At 36.3% G+C, this 12,007-nt stretch overlaps 1 protein-coding gene across 3 annotated transcripts in view; it reads left to right on the top strand.

Annotated features, from left to right (window-relative positions):
• pdzd2 (PDZ domain containing 2) overlaps nucleotides 1-12,007 on the top strand; it is a 141,787-nt gene that overhangs the window by 101,152 nt on the left and 28,628 nt on the right. For all 3 annotated transcript variants that reach the window (XM_007250471.4, XM_007250472.4, XM_022664893.2), the window contains 4 exons: nucleotides 1,453-1,567; nucleotides 4,855-4,928; nucleotides 6,173-6,389; nucleotides 8,206-8,323. In XM_007250471.4, coding sequence (XP_007250533.3) covers nucleotides 1,453-1,567; nucleotides 4,855-4,928; nucleotides 6,173-6,389; nucleotides 8,206-8,323 — 524 coding nt within the window. The remainder of the gene's footprint in view (nucleotides 1-1,452; nucleotides 1,568-4,854; nucleotides 4,929-6,172; nucleotides 6,390-8,205; nucleotides 8,324-12,007) is intronic.

Genomic DNA, 12,007 nt, shown 5'->3' on the forward strand with positions numbered 1-12,007 from the left:
GACAATAAATGCAGCCGCTCCGAGCTCTCTGTATTACCTTTACCTTCCCCATCACGTCAGACACAGCTCTATTGCACCTTTGAGCCAATCGTACTGTATGGATGAACTGTATGTTGTAGATTAAGCATAACTTTATATATTTAGCAGTTAAAAACAGCAAGCATTTAAATCACTAATACAGTTCCAGGTTCATCCCTTCCTTCCATGAAGCTCACTTGGGTTGCCAGGTTGAGGACACTGAACCTACACAAACCAATGGAAGATGAGAATTTTAAGAATTTCTGTGATTTCAACATATTCGTAACTTATATTTGTAACTAACTTAGTCAATATACAGCTGAGGCCTGTCTGCTGCTCCATAGCAGTTCACATTGGCATGCTGTAGTGTGATATTAGCCGTCACTAATCTAGATCACTTTACCTTTATCTCAAATCCTAGCTGCCTTAACCCTCCTGCTATTTTAAAAATGTACTAACACCTTTATTCTCTGGGTCGACATGATTCCAGCAATTTAAACCTCCAAAAAATTAATATAATTACATTTAAATAAACATGTTAGCAAAGTTTATTTTTCAGTTACTTCATGTTTATTTCATAAAATCAAATCAAATCAAATTTATTTGTATAGCGCTTTTTACAACTGGTGTTGGCACAAAGCCGCTTTACAGAAACATGATCACAGGATTGTCAGCGGTTCTGGCATTATTGTAATGTTATATTAGTATTAAATAAGTATTGCAAATGTTGTGTTGTTAATTTAGGGCCTAAAGTGAAGGGATGTTTAGAGAAAGATTTTAAAACTGAACGTCATAGTGACCTGCATTATTACCACACAAATGTATGTAAAATATTGTTATTTCTTGTGTTTTATGGCAGTAAAACAGCTTTAATAAAACAGACATTGAAAATTAAATATTGAAACATTTTATTTTTAATGTATTGTCTTCAATTAATTAAGAAAAGACAATAAATATGAATTACAAAACTAATGTCAATCATTTTTTCAGAGACTTTAAACATTAAGTGGGGTCAAATTGACCCCAAAGATAATAGGTGGGTTAATAAACCAGCTGCACATAAACCACTGAATATGAATTATTAGCACTCAAATGTTAAAATATCTTAAAATGGCCATAATAACTAGTGGTTGTGATAAATGGTCAATTTTTAAAATTTATTTATTTTGTATTTTTTGCTAGCTCAACATTTGTCTTGTAGTCTTTCTGGGTTCTAAACTGTCTTAACTTATCGAACATATTGTCAGTATTTACCTGTGTTGTCAATATTTACTCCACTCTGCCAATGGAGCTAATTTTGCCATACCTGGCATGATCATGACTTTTTTTGTAACTTATTAGAATCATACCTTGCAACCTGTACTGTTATACTGTCAATGCAGGTGGTCAAACGTCAGTTGTAGTAAATTCTTTCCCCTCTTCCTTTATGACTAGGGTCTGGGATTCAGTATAGTTGGAGGCCAAGATTCCGCTCGAGGGAGGATGGGGATATTTGTCAAAACTATTTTTCCTAACGGAGCAGCGGCAGCAGATGGAAGACTCAAGGAGGGTAAGTGCTACAAGGCTTGTGGGCCACTGGATTACTCACTGCTTGAAAATGAAGATCCAAAAAAAAAGGTTCTTTGGAATGATGCCACAGAAGATCCACCTATGGTTCCCTAAAGAACCAGCTGTAATGATATTATTAACGAAAAGATCCTCAGCATACACTATGGGACCTGTTTCTCATACAGGGATTGAATTTAGTCGTAGACTCAATCCCAAAATGCTCTGTACTTTAAGACTAGGCTAAAACTGCCCCAATATTTCCAAATGTTTGTGAACACCCCTCCCTTCTAATTAGTGCTTTTACCTACTCTTGGTTGCACCCATTGCTGAAACAGGTTTGTAATTAAACTCGCACAGTTCGTCTAGTCCCTGTTAAAGAAGTATTGCCAAAAGAATATGATTCACAAGACTCACAAGAGCAGATAAACATAAACCTATTGGTAAGATAGAGGGCTATACAGCCCCCAGCATTAAGCTTTAGAGCAGTGGAACTGTGTTCTTTGGAATGATTGTGCTGGAGTTGGGGAGTTGGGCATGAGGTGTTGTGGTGATCATCTCAAACCCTGGTCTTTTCTTCGCAAAATACCATCAGATCCTCACAGCAATGTTTCAAAATCACACAGAAAGCCTTTTCTGAAGCACTGTTTCTTAATACACTTAATTACAGAATAAACAATTATTATTATGAGCAAACTCTGCATTACAGAGGTTCTATATATCATGTTATTGACTTGTCTGTACTACAAATGGTTCATATAAGCAATAATACACGAGAGGGAGTGCCATCATGTGTAATATTGGCACTGCGTGTATTATTGTGATTATACCACAGTTCCATTATCACTGTAAAAAAAAAAGAGTTAAAGAGGACGAGAAATATATGGTTATAAATCTGTTTGGTTATAAAAACTCTGCGAGTTAAAATAGTTCCATTTCTGCTCTGTTTGTAGCTGTGCTGTTTTCAGCTTGTAAGTGCTGCATTGTTGCTAGGTTACCTGTATGTGGCGGAGTAATACATAGAGAGCTTCGATTACAGTGCATTACCGGCTGATAATGGAACTGATAGAACGCCTCTCAGCCATTCACAACTAACAAAGCAGGGTCAGAACTAACTGTGGTATAATTTATAGCATTTACCCAAAGACCTCTGTAAAAGTGTAATGATTGGAAGCTAATTCCATTCATTCCATTTTGTTTGTAATGATTAGAATTTCAATATTTTAAACCATGCAATGCACACATCAAAAAATTACTGATCATACGCTTACTTTAATGTCCAAAAAGTAATGCTGGAAATGAACTAAAGTGATCTGTTTGTGATAGACACCTTGTTTTAGCACATTATTCAGTTCATCATGTATTAATTTCCACATGCTTAAAGCTCTACAGTGCAGATCGGCTGTCATAAGACTTCCAATTTCCAATTAATTACTTAAATTTCAGATGCACAAATTCTAATTAATTCTAGTATTCATTGACTGAACCGTTACACTCCAAGATTTATATTTAGTGTTCATAGAGTGCTAATCACAATCATATTATCTAGGTTTCCTGACAAGACAGTTATCTGAATCATCAGTTTAAATATTAGCTCAAGCTTTTTTTTTATATTATGGAGGTCACCTTAGATAAAGGTAGCTGTTGTTGATAAAATAAATGAATTCTGCCTCTGGTTCATGTGCTGTGATCCTCCTGAGCAATAAATCAGCAGATTTGTTGGCAGTGGTTTCCTGTGGAGATTTTCCAAGCCACGTGTGTGCAGTTGGACACCTGTGTCAGCAGTGGCTGTAACTGAATTCACTAACTAGAAGCTCTGGATACTTTTGGATAGTGTATCTTCAGTATAAATGAGATTATTTAGGGTGTAGTCTAAGTGTAGCAAAGAGTTTTGCTTTATTGCAATTTAGTGTGCAAATTTTGTAAAAATAGGCAGGTTATAAAAACACAAATCTTCTCATATATATTAATCTTCTTGTCCAATTTAAACATTTGTTGAGGAATGGATCCGACCACAAGATAATAGTTTTCATTATAGTTTTACAGTCTGCTTTTATTGGAATAGTGTCATTCCTGTGGGTCTGAATAAGCAGTGTAAAGGTCAGAGGCTAATTACACTCCCACAGTATGAACCTGTAGTCATGTGGACGAACTGTAACTGCTCACAAAAAACGTGCTAAGAGTATTTTTTTATTCTACAGTCTATAAAATAATTCAGTGCTCATTGAAATGTTTTACTCTAGTGTATTTTGGCATTTATATAAAGGTCTCCTTCCGCTAAAATTCGTGTTTTCTTGTTCTTTGTGAAATACAGTAGGTTTCTCTGAGTTGTATATGATGCTGCATATGAAACTGTTTCTCAGCCTTATCTGCAGTAGCTAGTAAAAAAAATCCTCAGAAAAACGAGTTGATCAGAGAGACGTTAGAAAAGCGAAAGAACTAACAGCTCTGTTTACAGCAGCTAGTTAGCATTAGCTATATTGTGTAAGTAGCTATAGGCTTAAATCGGATCTCCGGTTGATTCTGTGTTTTACCGAGACCTTAAATAAACACTAGGGAAGCACGGTTTGACAAGGTAGCAAAACTCGACAGAACAGTGGTCACACCGCGGACCGTTTATGTCGGGTTTATGATATAGAGTGAACTCTGGGGCTTCGATGTGGTGAAACTGTCAAAGCACCGAATCACCAAGTCTGAGGAAAACGTTTAGCTGTGGGGAGGAGGGGGGAAAACCACGGAGGGAGCAGCGTCGCTGAGCCGCTCGCCGCTGAGAGTCTGGCATTAAGTTAAGTTTAAGGGTTAACTTTTCCTAGCACTCAGTGCTATATCTTTATAACTAAGGCTGTGTCTCTGAAAACATTTTGTCCTTTGATTTTTAGAGCTGTAAAATTTACTGTGGGGGAAGGCAGGTAGGCGTTCTTTGCTGCAGTGCTTTTAGCCAATCAGAGGCTATATGTTTACATGTATGAATATTCATGAGCAAGAGCAGAAATCCTGACCTCTAATTCAGTGATCTAAAGAAGGGCTAAATAGAAAAACCAGAGCACTTTTCTTCACAAAAAAAGGGCTCACATGGCATCCATTCATAGTAGAGACCACAACTAGACTGTTTAAAATTAATTTAAAAATGATGGAATGAGATCTTTAAAAATAGATTGATTAAATATATAATATCCTCACAAGAGAGTAATATAATAATCAGCTTTTTGTATTATGTTGTATTATATCACATTTACCATGTTACTATGTAATGTTCCCTGTTATTTATCTTCTTCATTTCTTCTTATTCAGGGGATGAGATTCTAGAAGTGAATGGAGAATCGCTTCAAGGCCTCACACATCAGCAGGCCATCCAGACCTTTAAGGTGAGCTTTCTAAATCATCCTTTCTGACAACTGCAGTCACGCAGAAGGCCCAACATGGCCATTTTGAGATCCTTAAAGTTAATCCTACTTCTCAGGCCGTGGTTAAGTCAGCTTAAGGTCAAAAGTTGGTGATTGTAAATAAACCCTAAAAAACTGTGTAATTCTCTGAATCTTCCGAAGTATTTGTTGACCCAAGAGTGGGTGTTTTTCCCTTTTTTGGTGATTATATGTTTGTGGCTTCTGTCTCTGAAACAAGTATTAGAATAAATAACTATTGTTGTGGTGAAATTTTGTTTTCCTCAAAAGTTGATATGCTTATTTCTTATGGCATATTGACCTGAATTAATATTTTTGCTCTCTATTGCACAATATCCTTTTTATTGTAGTTTTCATACTTAGCGTTATGTGAATTAAACTATCCATTGTTATGTTACTTTTCAAAAAGTTGATTAACTAGTTTTGTATGTCTAGTCAAATCTAATAACTAAGAATCGTTACAATAGTTAAAATGGAGCTTGGTGGTCTCTAAGTGAGGTGTGTTCAGGTACATTTCTGGCATATTGTGTACACTCTGGCACCATGTGTACACCCCTGCTCAGTACATACACAAGCACACACAGCTGTGCACAAACTCAAATTTAACGTCAACAATAAACAGAATACTAAAAAAAATAACATTGCTGTTCCTGGTAGGTCAGTTTCCTCTGCTGAGAACTGCGCCATTAAAATACCAATCTGCCAAAGTCACCTGGCTCTTTAAGGAAATGTGAGGCAGGTGACACACTAATTGATTCATTGCACGTTATGCCTAAAACTCATTAAGAGAATTAGTACATGCTGTTTGTGTTTTGAGCTGTGCAAGGTGTTCTTTTCCTGTTGTTACAATAGAAAAGACACACTGACACCCCCTAAATCAAGCTTCACAGTGCACAGTTGACTGCTCACATTTTGGCAATCATATATTAATTATAATATATATTAAATATAATAATGCAGCTACACACAGTATCATTTAGATTCACATTCCTAGAAAAGCATGCAAGGGTCCACAATGGACAATACTGTGAACACAATTATCGTTTTAAGATAAATGTATTTAGACTTATATCTGTATAATTTGTTTAAAAGTGACTTACCAAAAAAAATTGTGATGCTTTTCTATAGAATATAAAACCTATTTTAATACGGAGAATTCTATGATGAGTTTATTAATTATCATGTCTTCTGTTTTCCTCCTTGTACAGCAACTGAAGAAGGGTGTAGTTACATTAACTGTACGCACCCGTCTGCGTAGCCCCAGCCTGACCCCCTGCCCAACACCCACGCTGCTCAGCCGATCCAGTTCTCCCAACTCCAACACCAGTGGTGGAACACCCGTACCCAGTGGGTTTGATGAAGGAGACTCCCGGAGGGGCCCTGGCCCGAAAGACCGCATCATTATGGAGGTCACCTTAAATAAAGGTAGCTGCTGCTGTTGATGATGAAATAAATGAATCTTGCCTTGGGCTTATATGTTAACACTCCTGAGCATCTTGATTTGTTGGCAGTGGAGAGTTTCCAAGCCACGTGTGTGCAGATGGACACCTGTATCAGCAGTGGCTGTAACTGAATTCACTAACTAGAAGCTCTGGATACTTTTGAATAGTGTATCTTCAGTATAAATGTTTATAAAATCTTTTAAGCTTAAGTGTAGTAAATAGTTTCACTTTATTGCAATTTAAAGCTATAATAGACAGGTTATGATAACATACATCACATCATATATACTGATCCTCTTGTCTAATTTTAAATATTTGTTGAGAAATGGATCAACTGTAACAGTAATAGTTTTACAGTCTGCTTTTACTGGAACAGAGTAATTCCTGCAGGTCTGAATAAGCAGTGTAACGGTCAGAGGCTAATTACACTCCCACAGTATGAACCTGTAGTCATGTGGATGTACTATAACTGCTCACAAAGAAAAAGAACAGTCAAGAGTCATTTTTCATTCTACAGTCTGTAAATGAATTCAGTGCTTATCAAATTGTTTTACTCCAGTATATTTTGGCATTTAATTAAGTAAAGATTATGGTTGGATTAAATCTAAAATATTTCAAATTAACTTTTAAAACTGTGAAGTATTGACAGATAAATCTTTATAATATAGTAATTTAAATGCCTGAATAAATTAAGCCTGAGGCGGTCAAAAATCATAATTACACTCAAATTCAGTTAATTAGAAATCTTCAATTATCACGAGGCTGATGCCACTTGTTCCACCATTTGATTCAAAGCTTTTAGTTAAATCCACATAAATCACCCTCTCACTTTTTCAGTCTGACAAAGCGCAAAAAACACCAACTTATCAGGTGAAGCCTGCTGTGATAATACTGCCAGTAGCTACGACAGCAGGTTATCAGGTGGTGGGGCTTCTGTCTGATTCTCTAAATTCGTTTCTGAAGGTCTGTGTGTGCAGGGTTGAGCAGTTTCAGGTTCCTCTTGTGTCTGTGTGACATTGTGTGCAGTTATTCTAGTTCTAACTGCTTGTTAGAATCAATCAAGCAATCCTATTATCTTATTTAAACTTCATCAAGTTCATCAAGTCTGACCCTCATTTACAAAATAACTAAGACAATTCTTAGAAAATAGAAAACTGAAATAGAAATTAATTTTATATTAAAAGTAAGATGTATAACCAAATAAACATAATAGTACAAATAATTTAAATAGGAAATAAAACCCATGAATAATAAATAATTAAATAGAAGTTAAAATATAAATAGGCCTGTCACATTAAGAATTATATATCTGTCACAATAAGAAGTATATCTGACATAAGGATAGTTTAATAGCATAGCATAGCAATTATACCCTTTTACACAGATTGCACAGATCTACACAGATTTTTCTCCTCTAAATTGTTTATTTGGGTGAGTAAAGCGCTTACGTTTATTTACAATAAGCTTAGATGTCCAGATTAACCAAACTATACTGTTGCAGTGTTTTTTGTGTGTGTAGTGTAACACCCCTAATGTGCATCATAGAGCATGGTCATTGAGTTGTATAATGATAGCTCATTCTATTAAAACCATCTCCTTCAGAGGTTGTTTGCTTTGAATTAATGTAAATCGATTGCAACACTCTACAAGCCAATCTGTATTAATGAAATTTATATCACACTTTCTGCTGCCTATCGTTGCTAATATTTTTAGCATGAATGATTAAGGAAACTTACTGGAAGTGCTTGCATTGCTAACAGCTCACTGTTTGTGTCTGCCTGTGTCTGTGGTGGTTTTAGAGCCTGGTGTGGGGCTGGGAATCGGTGCCTGCTGTTTAACGTTAGAGAACAGCGCTCCTGGGATCTACATTCACAGTCTGGCTCCAGGATCTGTGGCCAAGATGGACGGCAGACTCAGGTGGGTTTGTATTTACAAAAAGTGTTTCAGTAGCATCTGATGCTTCATCAGCATTCACTTCCAAAACACACAGATGTCATTAGAATGGTTTGTACAGAATTAGTGGTCTCTATTAGAGCCTTGATTAAAGTTGAATTATGGTCCAAACTCAAATATTGCAACAAACTCCTGTAAGAATGGAAATGATCCCAACCATCATCAACTAGCTAAATTGTTTGTGCAGTCTAGTAGCGTCAGTTAAGTTATTAGTAACATCAGTAAAAGTCGTCATCAGATCATCAATAAATAAAAACAAAAAAATGTTTAAATTGAAAGTAGGGCTGTGATTTAACTAAATAGGTAACATATATTTTATTAATGTTACAGAGTACACTGATATACCATGTCATGGGACAATAACTGGTCCAGTGTCCCATGACTTTTGCCCTGTCAAATGGAAGATAAATAACACTACACTGACCCACTTTCAGGCCTTAGTCAAAGAAAGATAATTCCCACAAACACACATTCACACAAACTTACTCACAAATCTAAACATGTGTGGGCATTCTCAAGCTTTTTCCTCCAATAACACACTGCAATCTTATGACTTCAGGCATGCTGGTGTAAAAATGAGCTTAAATACCCTATTTAAGTTAGGTAAGCTGCCTCTGTTGGGCCCCTGAGCAAAGCCCTCTGTGCTCTAGTGATGCCTGGCTGACCCTGTGCTCTAAACTTTGCTTTCTGAAAAAGGAGATGCAAAAAAAAAAAAAAAAAAATTGTGCAGTATATCTAGCAATAAAAATAAATGTAAGCTTATTGTACATTTGACGCCATCTGGTTCAGTTTTTTACTGTAAGAGTAACCAGCAGGAAAGTATAAGCTATGCTTTATCTAGTGCTGCTTTAACCATTCATTTTACTTCATAGAAATATCATGGATGTAATTAAATTTTAAATAAAGGAAATAAAGTTTTTTGAGAATTTCTTAATTAATGGACCACTATACAGTGGAGAAAAAGTATTTAGTCAGCCATTGTACAACTACACGAAGGGACCAAAGAAAAACTAAGCAGAGAGGGGCTCAAATCCTGCAGTGCCGGTCGTGTCCCCCTGCTTAAGCCAGTACATGTTTAGGCCCATCTGAAGTTTACCAGGTGGCATATGGATGATCCAGTAGAGGATTGGCAGAATAGCATTTGGTCAGATGAAACCAAAATAGATATTTTTTGGGGAAAACTCAGCTCGTTGTGTTTGGAGGAAGAAGAATGAGATGTGTCCCAGGAATACCATACCTACTGTAAAGCGTGGGGGTGGAAACATCATGCTTTTGGGCTGTTTTTCTGTAAAGGGGACAGGATGGCTGATCCATGTTAAGGGAAGAATAAACGGGGCCATGTATCGTGAGATTTTAAGCAAAAACCTCCTTCCATCAGTGAGAGCATTGAACATGGAATGTGGTTGGGGTCTTCCAACATGACAATGATCCCAAACACACTGCTCGAGCAATGAAGGAGCAGCTCTGTGAAAAGCATTTCAAGGTACTGAAGTGGCCCAGCCAGTCTCCAGGCTTCAACCCCAAAGAAAATGTTTGGATTGAGTTGAAAGTCTGTTGTGTTGCTTAGCGACAGCCCCAAAACACCATTGCTCTAGAAAAGATCGACATGGAGGAATGGGCAAAAATACCAGCTAGAGTGTGTGCAAACCTGGTGAAGACTTACAGGAAACATTTGACCTATATCATAATGGTTACGTATTAAGTTGAACTTTTGTTTTTGACTAAATACTTATTTTCCACCATAATTTACAAATAATTTCTTGACAAATTCCTACAATGTTATTTCTTGGATTTTTTTTCTTATTTTGTCTCTCATAGGTAAAGTGTCCCCAAGATGAAAATGACAGACCTCTCTCATCTTTCTTAGACGAAGTACTTTATTTACACATAGAATAAAAAAAAGAAATTGGACTTTACTGCTGGACACAGCTTTATAATGATTCTGTTTTTTATCCTTCAAATAGCAAACTAAACACTAGGCCACTAAATATTAAACATAATATTGTTTAAAATAGGTAATCAGGAAAACCCTAATTTGTGTATCATTCAGTGATATACAGGTTTTTAGTCAGGAAAAAAAACTTCTGCATCTCAGTGGAACTCTGCCAGATCGAACTGTTTAAGGTAATAAATGTTGGCAGGATTATGAAAGGAGGCATACAAGCAGGCCAAAAAGGAGGATTATGAAAAACCCAAATGTGAAATTTGAAGCCGACCCAAGCCCGACAAATATGTGAGAAATGATGTGCGAACCTGACACAATCTGATGTGAATAATCGGATCCTGTTGGGCTCAGACAAATATTTCACACTCTCGTCTCCAGTATCATAAATCATGTAAAAGAGCAACTCTCATTTCTTCCTACAGGCAGTAGATTAGAGCATGACTCTCGCTGGTCAGATGAATTAGCTCCATTATCTCTAATGCTGGGGCAGTGAAAAAGCTAAGCACTGCCGTTTATTAGGAAAATGTTTGCAATTAGCTGACGGCTTGAGTGCGTAAAGATTGAACTGTGCAGCAGATACTGCTTCACTCTGATTTATCCAAACTCTTAACTGAGTCTGTTTGTTTAAGGAAAGGGAGAGAGACAGGAATGAGTTCTCACAAGGGAAAACAAGCCAAAGGTATCAATCTGTGTATTCTCAGTAAAGCCCACAGTGTGAAGGACTGTGTGTATCGGATGCTTATACTGTAAGGGTGTCTGTGCAAGTTTGTTTTAAGAATGTCACAATTATTAAATATATATTTAGAGTAAATATTTATAAATAAATATTTAGAGTATTTAGAGTCACACTGTATATAAAGAACATTAAGATGAGTATACATGCAATACTATTATACTATTGGAAACAGAAAAGCGTACTTTGGTGATTTATCATGGTAGTGAATACATATACAGTATATAATTCACTTTTGTTATAAAATATGATGTATGTTTCCCAACTAAACAGCTGTGTAGCACTCACTTATATAATAAATAAAATAATATATTTTTTCCAGGCTGTAAGGTTATAGGAAGTTAGCAAAGTGTTCTTTGGGAACCTGTTTTCTCAGTCCATAATGTAATTTATGAATAATAGTTACTGGGAACAGTGGAATTAAATTTTACAGAAGGTCTGCTTGTATAATTGTAAGTAAGGCAAAATAAAACAATGTTTTTTTTTCTGCAAAAGACCTTCAGGAAGATTTAGCAGACCCTTAAATAGAGAATATGAAGATAACCTTTTCTGTGTATACACTTGAAAGTTTAGCATCTAAACTGTTTCAAATGAACAACTACAGACAAGTTGCAAAAATGAATTTCAGGGAGGTACCCCTGAAATGTCAGTGATAAAATCACTATTACAAACTGTACGGGCAGGCAAGACTTTCATTGATTTTTACTTTTACCAGACATGGATATACGTTGGAGTATTCAGAGGTGAAATGAGTTTTGATGGGAGCCATGATGCTCCTTTTCTTACTCACAGAAAAAAGTCTGTCGCTGGGCCACTCTTTCTAGATTCCAGGAGATTTTATCAGGGAGCCGTTATTGATATGCGGTAGACTCCTGCGACTTCCGAGAGACTGCAACTAAAACGTCCCTGATGCATTTTAAAAACAAGTCCTGCTGTTTTGCTTGGCATAATGACCATAATAATGTAAAAA

This window comes from Astyanax mexicanus, chromosome 22, assembly GCF_023375975.1.
Source record: "Astyanax mexicanus isolate ESR-SI-001 chromosome 22, AstMex3_surface, whole genome shotgun sequence".
Lineage (NCBI taxonomy): Eukaryota > Metazoa > Chordata > Actinopteri > Characiformes > Acestrorhamphidae > Astyanax > Astyanax mexicanus.